The sequence below is a fragment of the Sprattus sprattus genome (genome assembly GCF_963457725.1).
Source record: "Sprattus sprattus genome assembly, chromosome: 11".
NCBI lineage: Eukaryota > Metazoa > Chordata > Actinopteri > Clupeiformes > Clupeidae > Sprattus > Sprattus sprattus.
This window is the reverse complement of record NC_137909.1, coordinates 19780921-19803192: the sequence shown is the minus strand read 5'-3', so window position 1 is coordinate 19803192 and position 22272 is coordinate 19780921. Positions and strand designations below refer to the sequence as shown.

Sequence of the window (22272 nt, the reverse complement as noted above, 5' to 3'; positions counted from 1 at the left end):
ACCAAAAATCTACTTTTCATCTTAGTCAACTTTCAACAAGATTTGTGTACTAAACATTCTCAATTGTCTTCATATGAACTTGTGATTGAATCAGAGTTTCACTTTTTGACCTGCAGATGTGTAAAGCATTATTTTAGCGTTAACAATGTATCCAATTTGCTTTATATCAATCATTTTTCAAGATATGAAGTTGACTTTGCACATGGGAACATAGTGTAGTGTCATCCAAGTGATATACCAGTTTGGTGTTGATATCTCAAAGACTAGCTGAGATATGACTTCACTTCCTGTTTGACTGCTTTTCTGCTGAATTTGAGTGGCTGTACCGGACAAACCATATGGTAACTTTTTGTGAAATTTGGCACAATCATTAAGGACAGTCTCTTCTTTATTCATACAAAGTTTCATGTCTCTCATTATACCACTCTAGCGCCACCAACGGGTCAAAGTTGGACTTGTGTTAACACACACAACTTTTGAACCGTATGACCGATTTTCAAAAATGAGGTAACATTGGATTCCCTGGATCAAGACGAACTAAAACACCCTATGGCGTAAATTTCACTCAAATATTTGCTGACATATGACTTCACTTCCTGTTTGGCCGCTTTTCAGCTGAATTTGAGTGGCTGTACCGGACAAACTGTTGTGAGGATCACAATTATTTCCATAACTTTTGTGAGGCTAGGTCTGAAAATCATCTCTGGTGATTTTGAAGAAGATTTGCCAAAAATTGTAGGAGGAGAAGGCTTTCAAAGGTTTTTGATAAAACCGGAAATAGCGGAAAATCTATATAACCGGAAATTGACGCCATAGGGTGTGTTTAATTCGTCTTGATCCAGGGAATCCAATGGTACCTAATTTATGAAAATCGGTCATACGGTTCAAAAGTTGCGTGTGTTACAAAAGTCCAACTTTGACCTGTTGGTGGCGCTAGAGTGGTGTAATGAGAGCCATGAAACTTGGTGTGAATGAAGAAGGGACTGTCCTTAATGAGTGTGCCAAATTTCACAAAAAGTTACCATATGGTTCTAGGGGCTGCCATTGACTCCCATGGTACTAACATAATAAGAAAGCCTACAATAACAATAGGTTACCTCCTACCGGAGGAAACCTAAAAACATAGAAACACAATAGGTTTCTGCAGCTTCGCTGCATGAACCCTAAAAACAGACATTTGTCATGGAGACATCAGGAAAGAGGAGCAGTGTTGACTGTGTGGTTTGAGGTCTACAGTACTGGCCAAAAGGGTGACAAGCATTACAACAAGCACTAGCACTAGCAATAGGAGGTTCCTAGAGTCATTACCCCACAATGTTAACGTTGGGACTGATTGATCTAGTTGTCTTCTCCTGTGGATAACCCTGTGCTCTGCCCCAGGTAGCCTCTCTTTGTTTTCATGGTGTGTATGTGTTTCAATTAATGTAATCGGGATGTGCAGAAATTGTATTCACTAATAAATAAACCTTGCAGCAGAGCAAAATTCTAACACCTAAACAGACTTTCAAAAGTCCAATGGAGATAATGCACTTGGTGTTACAAAATGCTTCACACAGCACCCCTCTTACCTCCAGGCCACTGTGTGTGGCCAGAGGACTGATATACTTATTTGTGTCATTAGCACATTAGCACATTGGCACGCCAGAGCACTCTACAAGGCATAGCTGGCTTTTAGACACCTCTCTAACAGCACATTTTATGTCTGGCCAGCCAGAGTTGGGCTACACTCAAACACACGGTATGCAGTTCAGTGGAAAAAATATTGGAGTGGCTCGCGGATGTAGGGGAGTGTAAGTCTCCACACAGCCATAGATCAAACTCTGACATGCTGGAGGGCTGGAGGGCTGCATTGAGGGCAACGGCACATTAGTGGCTTTTTTACGAATGGTTTGGCAGCTCACGGTGGCAGGGCAAAGCCGAGGGTGACCAGCGACTTCCTAATACGACTGGACAGTTTGTCATTCGTTAAGTTCCAGGAAAGCTGGCCCCAAACATGCAGCCATGGATACAGAGAAAGCAGCAACTTGAGGGACAGGAGGAGGAAATTCCTGACTGGCCGAGTCAGTGTCTCCATCTGAATCCAATTAAACACGCATTTAACACACTGGAGACAACACTGCAGACAGACAGCCAGCTGCAGAAGGTGAAGTCAGCTGAACACTGGCCCAGACAGTCATTCCCTCTGGAGGATACTAGTATCTGAGGCTGACTGGGGATCACTGGAGAGGAGTGACCAATTGCATAAAATGATGAATATTTTATGTGCTTGTGAATGTGGCTTCTTATCTTGTTTTAGTGTTCTAATGTCAGTGTTTGTTTTCGTTGGCTACTTGCTATTTTAGAAAGATTTTGGGTACATATGCTGCTTTGTATGCAAAGTACATGATGTATTACACTTATTTTTCTTCAACTTCTCTTCTTTCACTTGTACTTCATTTTGCTGAGTATGTGTAACCACAACAAACTCAGGTCCATGGTTACATTTTCAACCTACAACTGCAGGCTCACATCAGAGATAAAGAACAAAATAGCTTTAAAAGTCCTATGTGGCTCTCAAAAGGATGCCTGGATGCAACTACAGTGCAACAGAAAAAACATATCCAACTTGCACTAGAAGGAAAACCTAAATTATCAAGAAACCAGGCTGTGTTTGAGATATAGATTGATCAATAGATTGATATACATTTTAGTGGCAGATACGCTGACATGAAAGAATATGTCTGTGTGAAGGTATGAATATTCATTTACCTCAAGGTCACCTTTGGTAATGCAAGCTTCTTCTACACTGAACTGAAGGTCTTCAACTTTCCTGTTGGGGAAAAACAAGGAGACAATGACCTTCTTCATAACTTGATTTCCTCTGGCCCTATAAGTACAGCCCTGGTCTGGGCTAGATCTCTCTCTGGGATCAGCTGCAATTAGGGACCTAAAGGAGTGGAATATACTGCTCTGATAACAAGGTTGTGTGCTGTCAATGGATGGTTTCACTGTTCGAAAACTATGCGTTATTAAAACTATCGTTTCTCACTTTTGAAACTCTTGCATACCATGCTTTAGCCGTGGGAAACATACCATTGCTCTGCATTTGGTTACTGGACTGCAATACACAGTCCAGTAGGGCAATCATTTAAGTAATCACATTTAATAAGTCTCCTTTTCTGAGTATTAAGAATATTGGTAAGGTTGTGATATGTTTCATTATAAATAATGTGAAATATTTGTATATGGTTTGGGTTGAAAAACTGAAATTATGCTTTAAATCCATAAAAAAATCTCCTAAATGCCTTCTGAATTTTAAAGCGATATACACCTATGCTTAGAGAAGTGGGGTCCTGTCCAATATTTCAAAACTCTACTCTGTAGTCTGAATGTACATTTATGTCTTATTCTTCAAGCTGGTGGAGCTCTAATATTGATGATCTGAAGTTCTGTCTTGGTCTCACCTCCTCTCCTCCTCCAGCTGATTGAGGAGTTCCACTTTATCCCTGTCTGCAGTCTCCACCATCCTCCTCAGCTGGTCCAACTTGGCCTCCATCTCAGCCACATACTGAAAGAGAGATAAAGGAACAGAGATGACCACAAGACAGACACAGAGAGGTGAAGAGAGCCAGAGGCAAAAAAAGAGAGGAAAAGAAGAAAGAATAAGGGAGCGCATTTACGCAACAATACACACTTATCATCATACGTACATACATACATTTCCATATACAATAATTCATAATAATATAGTATAATCAGGGCTTTGAACCGGTTCACGGAACGAAAACGAAAACCAGAAACTTTTGATGTTTTGCTAGGAACAGAAACGAAACCAGAAACTTAAAAAAAAATTATGTTCCGGATCAGAATCGTTTCCCTAAAATAATGGTAACCGGTTAATAACGTTATTTTTTCGCTCTTTCACAAGATTCCTAAATGCAATATGATTGGTGATGTTCTCTTCCGGTCGTTCACTTAGAGAACCTTGCCGCGCGCCGCCAGCTAGTAGCCTTATCTGATCAAATCTATGCACAAGCTGTAGCCACCAGTCTCTCAAACTCAATCTTAAGAAGAGGTAAATATTGTACCAAGTATCTCACACATGTTTGTTTTTAAATAGGAATTCTATAAGATAGGCTACGAATTTCTAATGCATTGTTGTAAAAATCTGCAGGGTCAAGTTAATGAAATTATAGCTAAGTTGGACAGTAAGCATTGGCAGTAGACTACCTGGCTATTGCCCAGCATAACCTACCCTAGTTTGTTAAGTCTTTATTTAAAACGTAGGCTAATACGGTAGTTCTCATATTTGGAATTTTAACTTTTTTGTTCAGATGGGAAGACATTGCGAGAATCCTATGCGGCAGCATTATTCATTTGACCCCGCGACTAACAAATCCAAATACAACATTGATGGATGTATGTAGATACCGATACCACTGTAGTTTTGTAATATTTGTATTGTCTCCGTTGACAAAAATGCACTGATTGGGCACTGACGAGGTTTCGCCAAATGCTGTTATGTTTTGTTTGCCCAATAAACAACATGGCATACATTTTCCTTGTCTTAACTCATGTTTAATAATTACAAAATGTCAGAATTACAGTTGCCGCTTACATAATGTAGCCTATAGTGCTATTTTAATGTTTAATGACAAGATAGAGACATAAGATTATTTTAAAGTCCTAATGATCAGCCTACTTATTTGTATGTCCCGCAGCTGACATGGAACACTATTAACCGGTTCAGGAACTTTATTTTTTTGTTCTAACCGGTTCAGGAACGTCAATTTTAGGGTTGGAACGAAAACCGGAAACGTTAAAATACTGTTTCTGTTCGGAACGAACCAATTGGGAAAAAATTCTGGTTCAAAGCCCTGAGTATAATACTGTAATATATAGTGTTACCATGTCATGTACGTTACATACCGGTACTTACTATATAACTAAACAAACCCTAACATAACTGACACAGACACTGACCTGTTTCTGAACCTGCCTGAGGAGCGCCATCTCCTGCTGCACCTCCCCAGCGTGACTGGTTGCTTTGGCGACCTCTGATCTCTCGAGGTCCTGCTCGGCCAGCAGCTGCTCAATGTGCTGCTGCTTCTCCTTCAGAGCCTCCTGGAGGGCCGTGGTGCCCGAGATCTTACGGGCATACCTCGCTGACGTCTCCGTCAGCTACAGGAAGAGCACACACACACACACACACACACACACACACACACACACACACACACACACACACACACACACACACACACACACACACACACACACACACACACACACACACACACACACACACACACACACACACACACACAGTTATATAGTACTCCAACATTTAGAATAGATAAAAATGTGCGATTAATCGCGGTTCATTTTGAGTTAACTATGACAAAAATATGATTAATCGCGATTAACTATTTTAATCGTTTGACAGCACTAATATCTATCTTTGTGTGTGTGTATGTGGTGTGTGTGTGTGTGTGTGTGTGTGTATGTGTGTGTGCGAGTGAGTCTGTATGAGCTCCTACCAGGCCTGCTCTGCTGGGTTTGCCCCCTGTAGAGGAGGCAAGCGAGCTGAGAGAGCTGGCTGAAGAGCCGCTAGGGCTGCGTCTGAGCCCGGCCCTCCTGACGGCGCTTTTGGACGGTGTGGTGGAGGGGAAGCCGATACGCGTCACCTTGTGTGTGGGAGCAAACAGTCCATATCGGGGACAGCACTGGAAATACCTGCCACGAAAACAAACCATTTCAAATCAATCAGACAATGAAGGCTTTAACACAATTGTGTGAACTTAAACAAGGTAAAAAGGTATGTACTGTATGAATAGTTAACAGTCATTGTGGTGATGTGTGTATGAGTTACATGTGTGTTAACACTAGTAAACACTTCTAATTCTGAGAAATTGTGTACATGTGTGTCTGTTTGTGTGTGTGTGTGTGTGTGTGTGTGTGTGTGTGTGTGTGTGTGTGTGTGTGTGTGTGTGTGTGTGTGTGTGTATGTATGCCTGTGTATTTCTCTCCTCACCTGACACCAGCTACAGCGCCATCGTTCTTCCCCAGTGGTTCGTCCAGTTCCACTCCACACCAATCACCCTTGGCAAAGTCCGTCTCTCCCAGGAAACGCACTACACCCGCCTTAGTTCCACCCACCTATATCAATATTGTTTCTCTTAGTAATTCATACTAATGTAATTACTATCAATCATATCAATCAACTCCTACAGTTATAAAATGTTTTATAATTAGTCAATCGAATAATAATTTTGAGCCTAATTTTTAAAGAGCATTTTAGCCTATACCATACAATTGTTTTAGAGTGAGCATCGGGATAAGCTATATTAACAGTGGGATAAGCTATATGTATAAAACCAGAGAAATTCTCATTCTAGAAGGTTCAGCTCACCAGGACTCTGTCCCTCAGCTTCAGTACTCGTTTCGCCTTGGTTGAGTCCGTCTCAGACAGATTGGAGACTGACCCACTGTGTCTCAGGCCTTTAGCCCCAGAGGCAGGCATGGCAGTAGCAGAGGCACTGGCGCTGGCACTGCCAGCAGGGGCAGCCTGCTTGGGTTTTGACGGGGCACCATTGGCATCTGGCTCGGCCATTGGAGTTCGGGACAGCTTGGAGGGGCGGGTGAAGATCCCGCGTTGATCCTCGCACTGGAAGTAGCGTACCTCTGCCACAGAACCATCGTTCTTACCGATGGGTTCATCCAGAACGATGCCCGCCCATTGGCCGGGCGCAAATTGGGTTCCTCCCACAAAATGCACATAGCCAGGCTTGTTGCCGTTCACCCAAACACGCTCGCCGACATGAAAGTCCCCGGCCCCAGCCCCGGCCCCGGCCCCGGGTGAGTCCTGAGGGCCTGGAGAGCCACTGCTGGTTGGAGGGACCGGTTTGGGACCAGCTTACAATCAGAACACAGTGGACATGAATTTAGCCAACCGGTACCAATGAGACTAGCAAACAGCAGTATAAGTAAGTTATAATAGGAAACAGAAATGAATGCATGAATGCATGAACGTTCATGGTGGCAATGCTGCCACAACGCAAAGTGGAAGTAAATACATTTCTGCTACCCGAATGCTACGGATATAATTTCCACATTTTGATCGCTTAAACTGACTTGTTTGTAGAACTACTTAATTTTGTAGAACTACTACATTTGAAAGTGAAAGTCCTCTCTATGGCAGAGGTGGTGTAGACACACACACTCTGAAATTAACCTCTGCATTTAACCCATCCAGGGAAGTGACAAACACACACACACACACACAGTGAAGTGAAGTGAAGTAACACTAACCCGGAGCAGTGGGCTGCCATTGGCGGCGCCCGGGGAGCAGTGATCAGGGTTAGGTGCCTTGCTCAAGGGCACTTCAGCCGTGGATGTGGGCATGGGAGAGCAGTGCTCTACCACTTCCCCCGCCCACATTTTTCCTACTGGTCGGGGATCGAACCGACCAGTAGGCCACGGCTGCCCCCATTTTTCAATTGAGATTTTGGCAATGAGCATCTCTGATAGGCTGAGAGCGTCTACTGTACCCAAAAGCATTACCTAGAACTCCTTAGTGTACAAAGACTGAGCATTTTCCATTTACATAAAACTTCTTCTTCTTATAATAATACATAATATAAAACCACACTCCTGCCTTAGGTGATTTAAAGGTTTGTTTTGATCTGTTTTTCAATGGGAATGTGAGGGTGTGGGGTTCTTACCAGAGGAGGGAGAAGTCTTGGCGGTTGGACTCGGCCTGCTGATCTTGGAGGGGGGTTTGAGGCCGCTGGGCTTTCCTGTACTCATGTCTCCCAGTGTGGGCCCCTCACACCTGAATCTTGCTTAACCAGTCTCCAGCATCCACCTTTGCTGATTAACCCAGTCCTCTGAAATCTGTGGCTAATCTATAAACACAGACCATGCAAATTTGTAGTTTAGTTAACCCAACCTGTGAACACGAACTGGGTCACCTAATCCTGACAAAAAAAAGCTGTGGCAAGTCATTCAGGCCTAACTATTTAACTTCAAATCATCAAAAAAAAGTCCCCACAAAGCAGTTCCCACAACCTACAGGGCGTTTAGTCCCCTTTAGTCATCTGGATATGGCATAAATGTGAAAAAAATAATAAAGACTACTAATTGTTCTGATTATTCTCGCATGTGATTAAATACCAATAAAAATAATAATGAGAGATTCTTCACGCTGAGAGGTTCGTCGTAACAGGGGAATAACAAAAGCTCTCATCCTCAATCTTCACATCCCAACGAATGTATGTAGCCTACACCAGATGATATAAATGTATTCATGATGCTAGAGAAGAGATATTGTAATGCTTTGAAAGGTGGAGAAGAGACAGAGAGGGCATGAGCACTGCCATGACGCGAGAGGCATTCTACGTAACCAGTGGAAACTGGCTGGTTCAAAGGGGCGTTTGATACATAGACATGTATAGACATTCTATACATGTCTATGGTTTGATAGGGGACTATCCTTACAGTCTGAATAAGAGCCAGTTAGGTCTGAGAGCGTTAGCCATCATCAACAGTAAAATAATAATAGAAAAGTGTAATATAAATCTAAACAGCGACTTAAACAAGGCAGTAAACAGCATTATTAATACACAGAACACTCTCATCAGATAAACAACATCTAAATGCACAATAGGCTCCCATACATGCCTGACTTGCTAGCTGACTAAATTGCCAACAACACGACCACTTGCAGCAGATAGCTAGCTACATTCTATGCACAATGTAAGCCCCAGTAACCAGCTCCCAACTTTGACAGACGAGAGAAACAACACAATAATAACATTAGTTTCATGTCGCTTACATCAAGTATCTGCTGGTTACTTATGTTAGATCAGTATTTTCAACTGAGGTGGTACGATTCAGAAAGCTGGCTTACCAGAAACTAATACCAGAGGATTTTTTCTAACGTTAGCACAGGTTAGCTTCTCAGCTAACTGGTTACCCAGCCAGAATACATCATCCTCGGTGTGTCTTTAGTTTCATAAACTGACATTTACATGCTAAACTTGTCTGTTGCTGCCTTTAAACTACCTTGTATGAAATGATAGCTTACTTTTAAAAGCATCGGTCTTTCCAAATGTATTGGCGTAAATGGATGATTTATGACAAATGTTGGCTAGCAGAAGGAATGACTCCAAGGAAATCTCTACAGCTAGCTACAGATAACGTTACAGTGACTACGATTATAATAACACGCCTGTGTTCTACGAACAGGTGAGACAAAGGGGAAGAACAGCTCAATATATATCACTAAACGGAAAATGCCTCCAAATACGAGATCAACTTACCGTTGCAATCCCCAGTACCATTAACAACAACCACACAAACTGGTCCCGTTAGTTCTTCCGTGGACTGTTCTGTCAGTGAGGATATGGTGACGTAATGCTCCCATGTGTGTTTACAGTTGACTATCAGTAAAAGGATACGCAACTATGTGAAATTCTTAAAGACTTTGGTAATTTAAGCCTGCTCATAAATAACAAAGAACCTATCCTTTGGTTAGTATGCCGTTTGAGTCAAATCGCTCACAATACCAAACATCAAAATTAGGTTTTCCATCAGAGTGAAATATGATACCTCATGTGTTGGCATTTCCGTTATGAGCATTTTCACCTATCAGGCCTAGATGCTACCCTAACTAAAGCTGTCCCCAAAATGCTATACAAAATACTTGATAAATAATAACAGTACAAGCCTTACACATTTGATAGAACTATATAGTTATTTCCTGTTGGCCAATGCCTATTCATTTTTCTTTAACTTATATATGTGTGTGTGTGTATATATGTTTTGTTTTTGTGTATGTGTGTGTGTGTGTGTGTGTTAGTGTGTGTGTGTGTGTGTGTGTGTGTGTACAGTAAGCACACCTATATTTAACTAGATAGTTATTTCCTGTTGGCCTATGCCTATTTAAAAAGAAAAGAAAAAAACATATATATATAGATACATATATATATAGTATATTAGTGTGTGTGCGTGTGTGTATATATATGTTTTGTTGTATATATATATATATATATATATATATATATATATATATATATATATATATATATATATATGCAGACATATATTGCAGAGCTACCACTTACTCATCTATCTTATTTCTAATTTGTTTGAGGCATCTTTTAAAAATATGCTCATAGTTTTCATATCATTATTATAATGGTTGTTTTCGTTATCATCATCATCATCATCATCACCATTATTATTATTATTATTATCTTGTTGCTTGTATTATTTTCATCAATGTTTTTCTAAAGTTTTGTAAGTCACTTGTAACTATAACTACAACTACTTAGGTATCCCTCTGCTGATGGCCCTTGTTGTTCAGATCCCCCATTTCTCCAAGGCTGACTCCCCTGCTCGCATTGTGTGTGCAACTCCTTTGTCATGAAATGCCATTAATCACCATTCAAAGGAGGTGTAGTGGGCACTTTCAGAGTTGATGGTAGCATGCTTCTGTTGTCATTGTTGTCTCATACACTCTTCTTTCTGTCAGTCTCTTAATGCTTTCATCTGCATAATATGCATAATTATCCAACTCTTCAGAGAGCACCTCCCTTCCTAACTGGCACTTCGACTAGTGCTTAACTTGCACTTACAGCAGTTACATTCCTGCACTTCTTGTTTTTCTATTTCTTTTTTTCTATATCTTATGTAAAGTAGTATATACAGTACTGTGCAAAAGTTTTAGGCAGGTGTGAAAAAATGCTGTAAACTAAGAATGCTTTCAAAAATGGAAGTGTTAACAGTTTATTTTCATCAATTCTTCATAAATTAACAAAATGCAGTGAAGGAACAGAAGAAAATTCTAAATTAAATCAATATTTGGTGTGACCACCCTTTGCCTTCAAAATAGCATCAATTCTTCCAGATACACTTGCGCAGTTTTTGAAGGAACACGGCTGGTAAATTGTTCCAAACATCTTAGAGAACTAACCACAGATCTTCTGTGGATGTAGGCTTCCTAAAATTCTTCTGTCTCTTCATGTAAACCCAGACAGACTCGATGATGTAGAGATTAGGGCTCTGTGGGGGTCATACCATCACTTGCAGGACTTTCTGTTCTTCTTTAAGCTGAAGATAGTTGTTAATGACATTGGCTGTATGTTTGGGGTTATGTTCCTGCTGCAGAATACATTTGGTGCCAATCATACGCCTCCCTGATGGTATTGCATGATGGATTAGTATCTGCCTGTATTTCTCAGCATTGAGGACACCATTCATCCTGACCAAATCTCCAACTCCACTTGCAGAAATGCAGCCCCAAACTGGAAAGGAACCTCTACCATGCTTCACTGTTGCCTGCAGACTCTCATTATTGTACCTCTCTCCAGCCTCCAGCGAACAAACTGCCTTCTTCTACAGCCAAATATTTCTAATTTTGACTCATCAGTCCAGAGCACCTTCTGCCATGTTTCTGCACCCTAGTTTCTATGTTTACGTGCTTAGTTCAGTCACTTGGCCTTGTTTCCTTGTCGGGGTAGAGCTTTTTGGCTGCAACTCTTCCATGAAGACCACTTCTGGCCAGACTTCCCCGGACAGTAAATGTCTGTACCTGGGTACCACTGGTTTCTGCCAGTTCTGAGCTGATGCCACTGCTTGAAATCTTCCGATTTCGAAGGTAAATAAGCTTGATGTGTTTTTCATCAGCTGCATTAAGTTTCCTTGGCTGAACACTGCATCTACGATCCTCAACGTCTTCTTCAAAAGAGCTGGAACTGCACATTTTGAAACCCCTGTCTACTTTGAAATCTTTGTCTGGGAGAGACCCTGCTGATGCAGTATAACTACGTTGTGTCTTGTTGCTGTGCTCAGTCTTACCATGTAAATGGATAAAAAATAAACATTTATTGTTTACATTTTTCAAAGCATTCTTAGTTCATAGCATTTTTTCACACCTGCCTAAAACTTTTGCACAGTACTGTATGTATTGTTACACTCTATTGCTCGTAGCTTGACTGTTCTCTCCCTTGTACGTTCTTTTGGACAAAAGCGTCTGCTTAATGACTAAATGTAATTGTAATTATTTCCCTGGTGATGGCGATGGCAAATTCATTGAAAATTAGTACAATCTTATAATTATTTTGATTGTGCTATTCTGGTGGGGTATGTCACCCTTTTGCTGTGTCATTTCAAGCAGTAGGTAGAACAGAACAGAAAGTATTTCAACACATCAGAAGCATTTCCATTACTTTCACAGCAATATTATAAATTAACTTAAACAAGTTTTCATCTGAAACAGGACAGTGCATCAACAAATGATCCAAAAGTCTTGCTGGATGGCATAGGTTGGTACATTTAGTGCACAGAGCAATAAGTAATTGTTACTACAACATATTTCTCCATGATTGGTTTCTGTGTAAATATTCTCTCTAAAGTAAATAAGTAAGTAAGACTTTATTTACATAGCACATTTCAATCAAGAGTTGCAGTTCAAAGTGCTTTACATAAAATAAAAAAACAGGCAGCAAGAGCAATGCATTGAGTAAGAAGGAAAATAATGCAGAACCTGATGTTCCAATAAACTTCTTGGATTACTTTAATCTCGTTACAAAATCATGATAAAAGTATAAATAGTTCAATATAAAATGAACAGTGCAGAGAAATATTAAAGTATAAATAGTGCAAGATAAAATGTATAGTGCAAGTTACTTAGCCCCTCAAGGTGACCTCTCAACCCGAGCCCGGTGATTTATTTATCCTAGAAAATTCGTATTATGATATTAACTTTTTTATTAGAGCACATACAGCTTTGATAAATGCACTGTGAACAACTACAGGCTTCAAGACACTGTGGACAGTCTGATGCTGTTTGATGGTGGTCCTCTTTCCTCCTCCTGCAATGTTCTTCGAAAGAGTTTATGATAGACCTGGCTGATGGTTCGTCTATGTGCAGGGCTGGAGAAGTAGTACACCAAGGGGTTCAGGGCGCTGTTGAAATATGTTAGACACACTGAGGCGTAGAAGACCATACTGACCTCTTCGAAGTAAGAGCATTCGTTATACCAGGCTTTCAGGATCGAAATGACCAGGAGCGAAACTGTGCTTGGGAGGAAGCAGATGATGAAAACCAGGGCAACACTGAGCACTACGTATACCGCTGCCTTGATCCTTCCCCCAGAATCCACAGTCTTGGTCTTCAGCTGAAAGGTTATACACGCCGTGCAGAACAAGATGATTGTAGTGGGGATGAAGAACTGCAGGAGGTAGAGGGTTTTCTGCCAGACACTGTTTGACGTGAAGTCCATACAGACGTTAAAGCTCTCACACTGCTTTCGCTTCTCATGCAAGTCGATGTGTGAAAACGTGAGTAAGTAAACGGTCATGGCGATGATGATTGCCCAAATGCAGCAGCACACCAGCGTGGCGTAACCCAGGCCCATGCGGTTGATGCGGTTGTGTGGGCGGACCACCCTCAGGTAGCGGTCTACGGCCACAGCAGTGAGAAAGAAAATGCCAGCAGCTCGATTGGTGGCCAGCAGAAACATCAGGATACGACACGGCACGTCGCCATAGATCCAGTTTTTCCCCCGCATATAATAGACAGCCCTGAATGGCAGGCAGAAAAGCACTATGATGTCGGTTACAGCAAGATGCACCAGGTAGACCGTGTTGGGCTTCCAGCTGTCCATATGGAAGGTGAACATCCAAAGGGCAACGCTGTTCCCTAGGAGCCCGAAGATGAACTCCAGGATCAGGATGGGGGGCAGTACCTGATCCATGATAGGGGTGCTGAAAGAGCAGCAAATGGGTCTGGTACCGTTCTGCATGACTTAGCACAGGTGAACCTGTTTGCACAGGTGAAAACGTTTGCACAGGTGAAATTGATACCCTGCCAAAGGTTCTATACTCAGGTCCACAGAGTGACAACCAATGGGCGCAACAGTTCAGTGTTTACTCACATGCAAATCAAGTTTAACAAGTTATATAACCAAGATAGAACATTTAGGAACACATATGGTTGCTTGGAAACATTCAAGTTTACATATTAGCAACATAAACATTATTTGTAATGCAAATGAGAGGAGTCAGTGCAGTGACAGAAATACTATGGCCACCAAATTGTCAGGTCATGGAAAAGCCATGAAGATTAAGATACATGTCCTGTTTATGGATACAAATGTAAGCGGGTCACCAAAGGATCCAAAGAATCAATGCAAACATTTGCAAATGAAGGAATTCAGCTCCCTCTCAATAGGAACAGCAACAATGACTGAACTGTTACACCTATAGTAGGCTATTTGCCTAGGTACCCAAATTCATCATAGGGGGAAATCATCTCACCACCACTGGTGTGTTGATCTACCTGGAAAATTATGATTTGACCTTTTTTAGGATGAGATTACAATTGTTCAGGGTCAATTGTTGAGACATCAAGATATGACATATATATTTGTTTTATGTGTAATTCACAACTGGATAGTAATTTTAAAATGTATAATGCAATTCGAATATAGTCTGTATAGAACAGGGGTCTCAAACTAAAATTACCCAGGGGCCAATGACCGTCCAGTCTGGCCATTGGGCGGCCAGATTTTTATTTTATTTTTTACGATAGAAGACATTCCTCTAAAATACCTATTTAAAATGATTTTGTTGCCATTTCGTGACTTCCGCAAAGAAAAAATTGTTTTTCACGCAGATAGATCTTTAAAGTTCCAGGTGTTGCTTAACAACGCATTACTTGCTGACTTCAAATCAGTTTCCATTTCGTTAAATGACTGGAATACTTGCGGAATGATATGAAAGACGTGAATTAGAAGCACAAAACACGTTGAAAATGCGTTGGGGTGGCCCATTTAAATCAATCAAACTTTTTTTTTTTGTATTCTGAGGAGCCTGCGGGCCGGATGAAATTGCTTGGGGGAGCAGTATTGGCCCGCGGGCCTGAGTTTGAGCCCCCTGGTATACAACATAGCATATGAAGTTAGTGGATGTGCTCCATATTGTTAAAAGCACATTACACAGTGGTTCCTCCAACTTTGGAAATTGCTGCAGTGTTCAATGACGAATCTTTGTGTTATGAAGAGTTAGTTGAAGATGTGGAAGATGAACATCCAAGTGGTTATGGCATTGTACAGGAGCTTAAACATGAACTGCAGGATGTGGACAGGGGGCAGTGCCTGTACATATCTTCGCCATGACTGAGGTACCTCTTCCATCATCACACAAAGGTTTTGTCTCACAGTACACTTGTCTTTAGAGACATGCAGCTTCAGTGTTTGCGGAAAATTAAATTAAAAGTTGTTATCATGGAGTTAAAGCTGTGGTGATAAGGTATATTATCTCACACAAACCCCCAAAGGTGCTAATGTTTTTTGAAGACATATATGTAACATGGAAATAAGGTTACCATAATATAATTGTTGTTAATAAAAAAGGGGATTTATCTAGCCTTGAACAAACTCCAACAGAAGGGCTGTATGGCAAGCAACACATGTGACTGAAGACCGAAAAATAGATAAACATAATTATTATGCTTAAATGGGTACACAAACCCCATAAAATCCTGTACCTCAACCTGTTTAGTGGACTTTTGCAAAACATTTGCAAGTTTTCCATGTTGATCTAATTGTTTGGGATGCAAAACATGAAATGGGAAGGTTGCAAAACTGAGCGTCAAAAAAGAGCACACTTGAGTTTGAAAAAATATAGAATTTCACCCTTTGAACAGGCTTCAAGCACTCTTGAACGACTTTTGTCTCAAAACTGCTGTTGGGCGTTTCAGTAACATTATGAACCTAACATGATAATGATGAAGTTGCACTGATAAATGCACTGTTTGTCCCCATATGATCATAGATGATCTTATTGTATTACCACCAGTATCAGATTAGGTGGGCTTTTAAAGGAGAACAGTGAAATACCTTGAATTGTGGCTAGATTTAATAGCTATAGGAAATGTGCATACCACCACTGGCCATCTACATGAGGTGCCAGGTTTATTCATCATGGTGACCAAGAACCATTCAACATTCACACAGACCACTACCAAGTTCAAAGCCCCTCAAAGCTAAAGAACACCAAAACCCACAATTCTCCAAAACAGGAACTTACTTAAGATCTTACTTAGAATCCTTCCAGACAGGGTTGTGTCATTAAGGTAAATGCAAAGTTTATGTAAAGCAAAAAGTCTATGCCATTTGCCATGCCCTTTAGCAGTGCATATACATAAATAAACATGGCTTAAATAAATATATACTACCATTCTTTTTAAACATTCAAAGAAAATTAGTAAAATTCAACATACAGTAGTATATATATAGTATAGTATAGTTGCAAAAGACATGCAATCAGGACACACATTATGAAATGTGCATAAAGTGTTTCTCCAAATGTTTGGCACTTCTTTGGGAATTCTGTTAGATTATGTTACCTTGTCCTTTACCAATTGCTTTCTCCTTCTTTATATTCATGGAACCCCATGTTTTGATTCTACATAAGTCCTTTTGTAGAGGCCTTGAAACCATGTAATACTTGCCTTTATAGTGAAGTATAATACAGAATGTAGTAATTGTCCCGCAGAGCAACACCAAATTGTCTGAGACAGCCAGGTGAGATATCCTGAGTTGGATTTCCAGGTCTTAAGCTGGAAGGTGAACATCCACAGGGCCATTGTGTTTGCCATGAAGTCAAAACATGTTCTTTGTGTTCTTTCATGGTCAAGTTGCTCCTCCATACAAAGCTATTTAGGTCTTGTGTTATTGTCTTGTAGTTTAAAACCTACTCTGTCTGAAATGTAGTACTTAGTACACACATGCAAATACACTTTCCTATGACAAGGTGATTATTCATCAACACCATCAGCACTACGCAACCCTAAATGTTAACAACTGATGAAATACTGATAAAATGTTTTGGAAAACTAAACAAGATGGATAGATAACTTTAGAATGTCTAGTATTGGAGTTTCTGTAAACACTGGATTTTTATGTCCGGTCTGTTACTTGTTAAATAATTAGAATGAAATGTATCATACCATTGACAGAGGTATTGATAAACATGGCCTTTTTTGTTTATTGTATCAAAACAGAAGTCAATTATTTATTTTAAAGATATATTATTAAATAACAAAAGGCGTTTCTTTTAGTACACAATGCATCATTTGATGGAGGTAAGAGAAGTGATTATTGCGGTTAAAGGACTGTACAGTGCACAAAGTACTGACAGCAAAAATTTATTAGCCTACAGTTTGTGAAGTGAAGTGAGCGAAGTTGTTTAAGATGTTTACATCATAGCAGACCTTTGGCAACCAAGAGAGAAAGCAGCTATCGAGAACTGAAACAAAACAAAAAAAAAATGCCAAGGAAGTGGCCAGGGAAGTCCACCAACTCTCTATACAGTAAATAAAATAGATATAAAATGACTTTTAATGTGAATGTGTACATTTGGCCAGGTTGTTGTGTCACATCGCATCCATTTCAGTAAAAGTGCATGTTGAGTCTTCACTTCTTAACTTCTCCGAGATCATCAATGCTTTCATCATCCACCTGCGAGAAATTCAACATAGAAGAATAAATGAACTAGAGCCCATATCATATTTTACTCCTCCCTACTCCTAGAAGTATAACTATAACAGAGACATGGATGACTCAGCTAAAATCAGCCTGTTTCAGGTCACAAAAGCGGCTGTTACCATGGAGATGGTATTGAACTGTAGTTAGTCAATTGTGGAGTTGACTGGAGTGGACAAAGACAGCATTTTGTGTTTGGCTCTTTGTTAAAAGCATGCACGCATACATACACAAACATACACAGCTGTTGTGTAGAACATTAATACATAAATTAAGCATATATTCTTACTAGGGGTGTAAATCTCTCATGACAAAAATGATTCGATTCGTATCTCGATACATGGGCACGATACGATACAAGAAAAGATGAGAGTTGATAAAAAACGATTCAGTACGATTCGACTTGATTCAATTCGATGCGATGCGATTTCGATGCAGTTCAATTGTTGAAAACACTAAGTTGTGAGGAAACAATGGACCTCATTCTCGAACAGTGTCTTATTAATAAATATCTTCATACCAACCTCAGGAAAGATCTCCGCTGGATTCATGAACGCCTGGAAATGTGTTCTAAATTGAACGCGCTTTCTCATGCACCTGAACTTGCATACGGAAACCCCCGCAAGCTCTTTATAAGGGCATGCTATTGCAACGTGTGCAAACTCCACAAGCAACGCGAAAGCAGCTTCAGAGACTGATCAAAATAATTTCAAAGCAAGCACCTTTAAACCCAGCAGCGTTTCTGTTGTCCGGGAAAACAATGAAATGTCCCTCAAACACAATCTGAATTTGAGAATAACCCTAATATTTAGGGCAAAGAAGCAACACGTACTGCTGTTATTAAACAACACATATGCTGCATTTTAAATAAAGCGCAAACCGTCGGTTATAAACAATAAGCAAACTGAGTGAGAAGGATCTAACATGGCCAAGCAGACTAGCCTTAAAAGCTTTTTTCAGAGGACAAACGCAACTAATGAGGGTGAATCGTCTGATTAGGGATATTTTATAATTATTTAAATCCGAGGATCTCTGTAGAAACACGCAATCAACAACAATGTATCTTCCTTGGCTGAAGTAGCTAGCATAGCATTGGCCACTGAAAATGCATAGTGTAGCTAGTATAGCGTTGGCCATTCAACTGAATGAGTGTTGTAATCTGTCATTCTCTCCGGTCTTGGCGATAATACTGAGAATGGAGCCTGATTGGTTTATATTATGCGGGCTTTGGCCAATGACAGGCTGTCATTGTTCTGAGTGAGATCAAATGCAACAGGCCAGCGAGTGTTTTGTGTTTAAAAAAACGGAGCGACAAACGCTTGTGAAACGATTCATAACTTTCAAATCCGGCAAAGACCGGTTCATGAAATTTTAAAACCGATACGGGATCTCACGCATCGATGTAGTCGTATCTTACACGCTAAAAACGGATATCGATACGCATCGGTTATTTTTTACACCCCTAATTCTGACCGAAAACAACATATTATTAACAAAACCAGTTCCTGGCCATGTGATTTGCAACACTTTTTATCCAAGAGATGAGGACAGACTAGAATTAAATCAATCCTTCCTTGTTAGATCATTGCATAGTCTCTCCCTCTCTAAATGGTCCACAGACTCACCTCAGGCCACTTTTCCTGGATGACATCAATGATGTCGTCTGTAAAGTCACCCTGAATGATGATCTCATCGTCTGCTGTTACTGAGGCACCACAGGAGAATTTTTGCGCAAAGAATCTCTGAGCTTCTTTAAGGTCTATGTCTGTTCAAAATGGGCAAAAGCATACCGGTCATCAGTACGGGAGGGAGTATAATAAAACACTCAAGTAAAGCTTTATCTTGCAGACAGAATGGCTTACCGAAAGTGTTTAGGCCGCAAACTCGCGTGACGTATTTCTTCTTAGCCCGCGGGATTTTCGCTATTGAGACTTTCTGGGGAACAGTTTTCTTCTTCTGTTTGATCTGTCCTCTTCCACCTGGGATAAAAATGTAATTTATAAACGTTTTCCTCAACAACTGACATAACCGTCATGTCAAAAAACATGTCTCAAATAATTCATGCTTTGTAGATAACTGAAAATCTGCTGTGTGCTTCACAACGTATTATGGCTACAGATCTTCATCAACATCCAGCTTGAGTAAGTTGCATGGATATCAGACTTAAATGTGATGACACACAGGATAACTGTTTGAGCAATGTTGCCAGGTAATGTTACTGACTAATGTTATTTAAGGAACTTTCCCACTGATTAAGAACCAGTCATGTGACTGCCCGGCAAGGCTGCTCAAAAACTTGCCCCATGACTCTATTGTATTACTTTATTGTTGTTCACTGATGCGTTGATGTGCTGAATCAGCTCTTACCTCTCTTCTGCTTCTTCTTCTCCTCCTCTTCTCCAAGAGAACAAGGGGCGTCCCCTTCCTTTGGCTCCTGCCTAGGGACATTGTCTGGACAACAGCATATTGGGCAACACGTCAAGTCTCTTTATCTACCAATAAACTCTACTTTCTACATGCTCTAATAGCACCTCTATACCCAACAGAATACACTAACAACACACTTTAATCCACAAAATACATATAAGGCACTCCCTTCTCAAAATATCAACTCTTGTGAGCGTTTCACATACCAATCAACTCTTAATGTAGTCAAATTACTATGACAAGTTAATAAATCTTTTACACGCTATTCCTTGATTATGATTATGTATTTTGCAGACAATCACTTAATCCCACTATGTGTGTATGTTTAATACTCATTTGCTCATTTTAGCAATTTCTACATTCTTTTCATTGCCACATGTATACGTAGATGTTGATGTTATTATTTATAATTGCACATGTTCTTGTAAGGGTGACTTACATTTCATGAAGAACAAATATGGATGGGGAAAGGTGGAGGAGGCTTACCCGTTGTCAACCTTGCAAACTCACTTGGAAAGTTTTTCTCCAGCCATTGTCTGCATTTCGCTGGCTCTGGCATGTACTCACAGTACTAAAAGAGAAAACAGCTGTCACAAACCTAACCTGAAAAAGAGTATGTATATCTAATGTTTGCCTCTTTAGACTTTTAGTCTAGAGTTTGTCACTAGTGCAAAATTAGATATTTAGGTACGTACCTCTGTTGGCAAGGTGCATACTGCATAAAGAGAACAAAAAAATCAGCTACCAGCTATTTAACATTTTAAAAACTCTACTGTTGAATAAGTTTGACATTTTAGGAAATGTGTATGTAGCAAATGTTCATTATGCATTTACACAACAACACACAACACAGTCACCTACCTCCACAGTAAAGGACCTTAATTGGGTATTTCACATTCGGGTCTCTTGTGCTGCGGCGGTCTCCTTTACTCTCTGGTGAGCCTGTCTCTGAGCTCTCTGTGGTAGCCATGGTTACTCTTCTACATATTGGAAACATACAGGTAACATTGTGTTGTCCCTTTCCATCACTAAACAACTTCCCTGAGTATATTCAATACCAGTACAGGGGAAAACACATCCAACATGTCTGAGAAAACCAGCTGCCTTGACTTTGCAGTGATATCAATGAACTTCAGGATTCTTTCAAGCTCATCTTCAATTTCTCAGTTTTTGCTTTCTGGCTGTGCAGTATTCCTAAAAACGTTACTGTCACTACAATACAGTTAACCTACTGTTTCTACAGATACGTGCGGCAAACTAAATATTTAGCACGCCTCTTTAAAGGTTATATGGTGAACATACATAGACAGATAGATAGATAATGTAATTGACTGAAAAACGAAAAATGTCCTCTCATTTCACTGAGTAGGCCTCTTCTACACTATCTGATCACTGGCAGGCCAGACGTTCTAAGGCACTCCCTTGCCTAAACCCCATAAACAGACTACACGATATAATTTCAGAATAAGATTTTAATCTAACCTGCTCAAATTAGGAACACAACGTTACCCCATGTTGTTTTTGCTCTAGTTCAACAATATAACTGTAACAACGGTAACAAGAACTTGTAAGATATTTAGTTATACTAGTCATGTTATCCACCTAGGTTTGACAACCTGATTACATTGCTTTTCAAATGCTGTGGAAAAAACAGTATCATTACAGCAATAGGTACAACCAGTTTTGGGCATAAAACGTTAGTCAAGCTATAACGGAGCACGTTAGAGTATTACCGTATGCTAACCACTATTCCCGACGCCTAGCTTTGGTGGCTAATAGGTTAGCTAGCAGTCTGCTTGATATGGTTTGCCGTGGGACTTGATCCATTCATTAGCTTGCTAGCTAGCTTGATGCCGTAGCTAGATCACTGACAGGCTTGTCTGAACAAAATATATGAATACAAACACAACACATATACATACCCCTTAAATAAAACCTCAGTGTTACTTGAATTGGAGTAAAGTCTTAAGCATTATTGATCAAACTTTCACAAAAACGATTCTAGACAACAGGAATTACAAAGCTTGAGCACACCTCCACGGGCTGCTATGGCTGAGGGTCCTGAACCGACGCTTGGCAAGGAAACAATAGATCCTTGATGTTTTGCCTGACTGGATATTTTCCCTACATTAGCTACTACTATATTATATAACGTTTACACCATATTTACACATTTTTTTTGTTAAAATAATATATATTGTTGATTGAAACAACCATAAACTTGAATTTCTTCTAATATATACATAGCTTTTACGACAGGCTGTAGTAGAAGTTGCTACAGCACTCCTAAACATTCCGCCTCACAGTCAGC

General features: G+C 40.2%; 3 protein-coding genes across 4 annotated transcripts in view; all 3 read right to left on the bottom strand.

Moving 5' to 3' along the window:
• clip1b (CAP-GLY domain containing linker protein 1b) overlaps nt 1-9372 on the bottom strand; it is a 43645-nt gene extending 34273 nt beyond the window's left edge. Inside the window, exons 1-8 of the mRNA XM_080847777.1 lie at nt 9303-9372; nt 7704-7886; nt 6392-6894; nt 6014-6138; nt 5520-5715; nt 4963-5160; nt 3444-3547; nt 2749-2809 (exon numbers count right to left, since the gene is read on the bottom strand). Coding sequence (XP_080703903.1) covers nt 2749-2809; nt 3444-3547; nt 4963-5160; nt 5520-5715; nt 6014-6138; nt 6392-6894; nt 7704-7788 — 1272 coding nt within the window. The 5' untranslated portion in view covers nt 7789-7886; nt 9303-9372. The remainder of the gene's footprint in view (nt 1-2748; nt 2810-3443; nt 3548-4962; nt 5161-5519; nt 5716-6013; nt 6139-6391; nt 6895-7703; nt 7887-9302) is intronic.
• A 3431-nt stretch (nt 9373-12803) lies between these two features.
• On the bottom strand, nt 12804-13790 carry LOC308372798 (hydroxycarboxylic acid receptor 3-like; the record flags this gene model as incomplete). The annotated part of the gene is made up of 1 exon (XM_080848116.1): nt 12804-13790. The coding sequence occupies one exon, from the start codon at nt 13788-13790 to the stop codon at nt 12804-12806; it is 987 nt and encodes a 328-aa protein (XP_080704242.1).
• Nucleotides 13791-17156: 3366 nt separating this feature from the next.
• denr (density-regulated protein) lies at nt 17157-22023 on the bottom strand. Of its 2 annotated transcripts, none has more exons than XM_080847163.1 (8): nt 21884-22023; nt 20823-20941; nt 20657-20676; nt 20448-20532; nt 19902-19985; nt 19397-19513; nt 19160-19299; nt 17157-17510 (listed from the first exon to the last, which is right to left on the bottom strand). In XM_080847163.1, exons 2-8 carry the CDS (start codon nt 20929-20931, stop codon nt 17466-17468), a joined length of 600 nt encoding a protein of 199 aa, XP_080703289.1. In that variant the 5' UTR covers nt 20932-20941; nt 21884-22023; the 3' UTR covers nt 17157-17465. The 2 variants fall into 2 exon arrangements, with proteins under 2 accessions (XP_080703289.1, XP_080703290.1); XM_080847164.1 differs by having other exon boundaries at nt 20472-20532.
• Between the last annotated feature and the right edge of the window lie 249 nt (nt 22024-22272).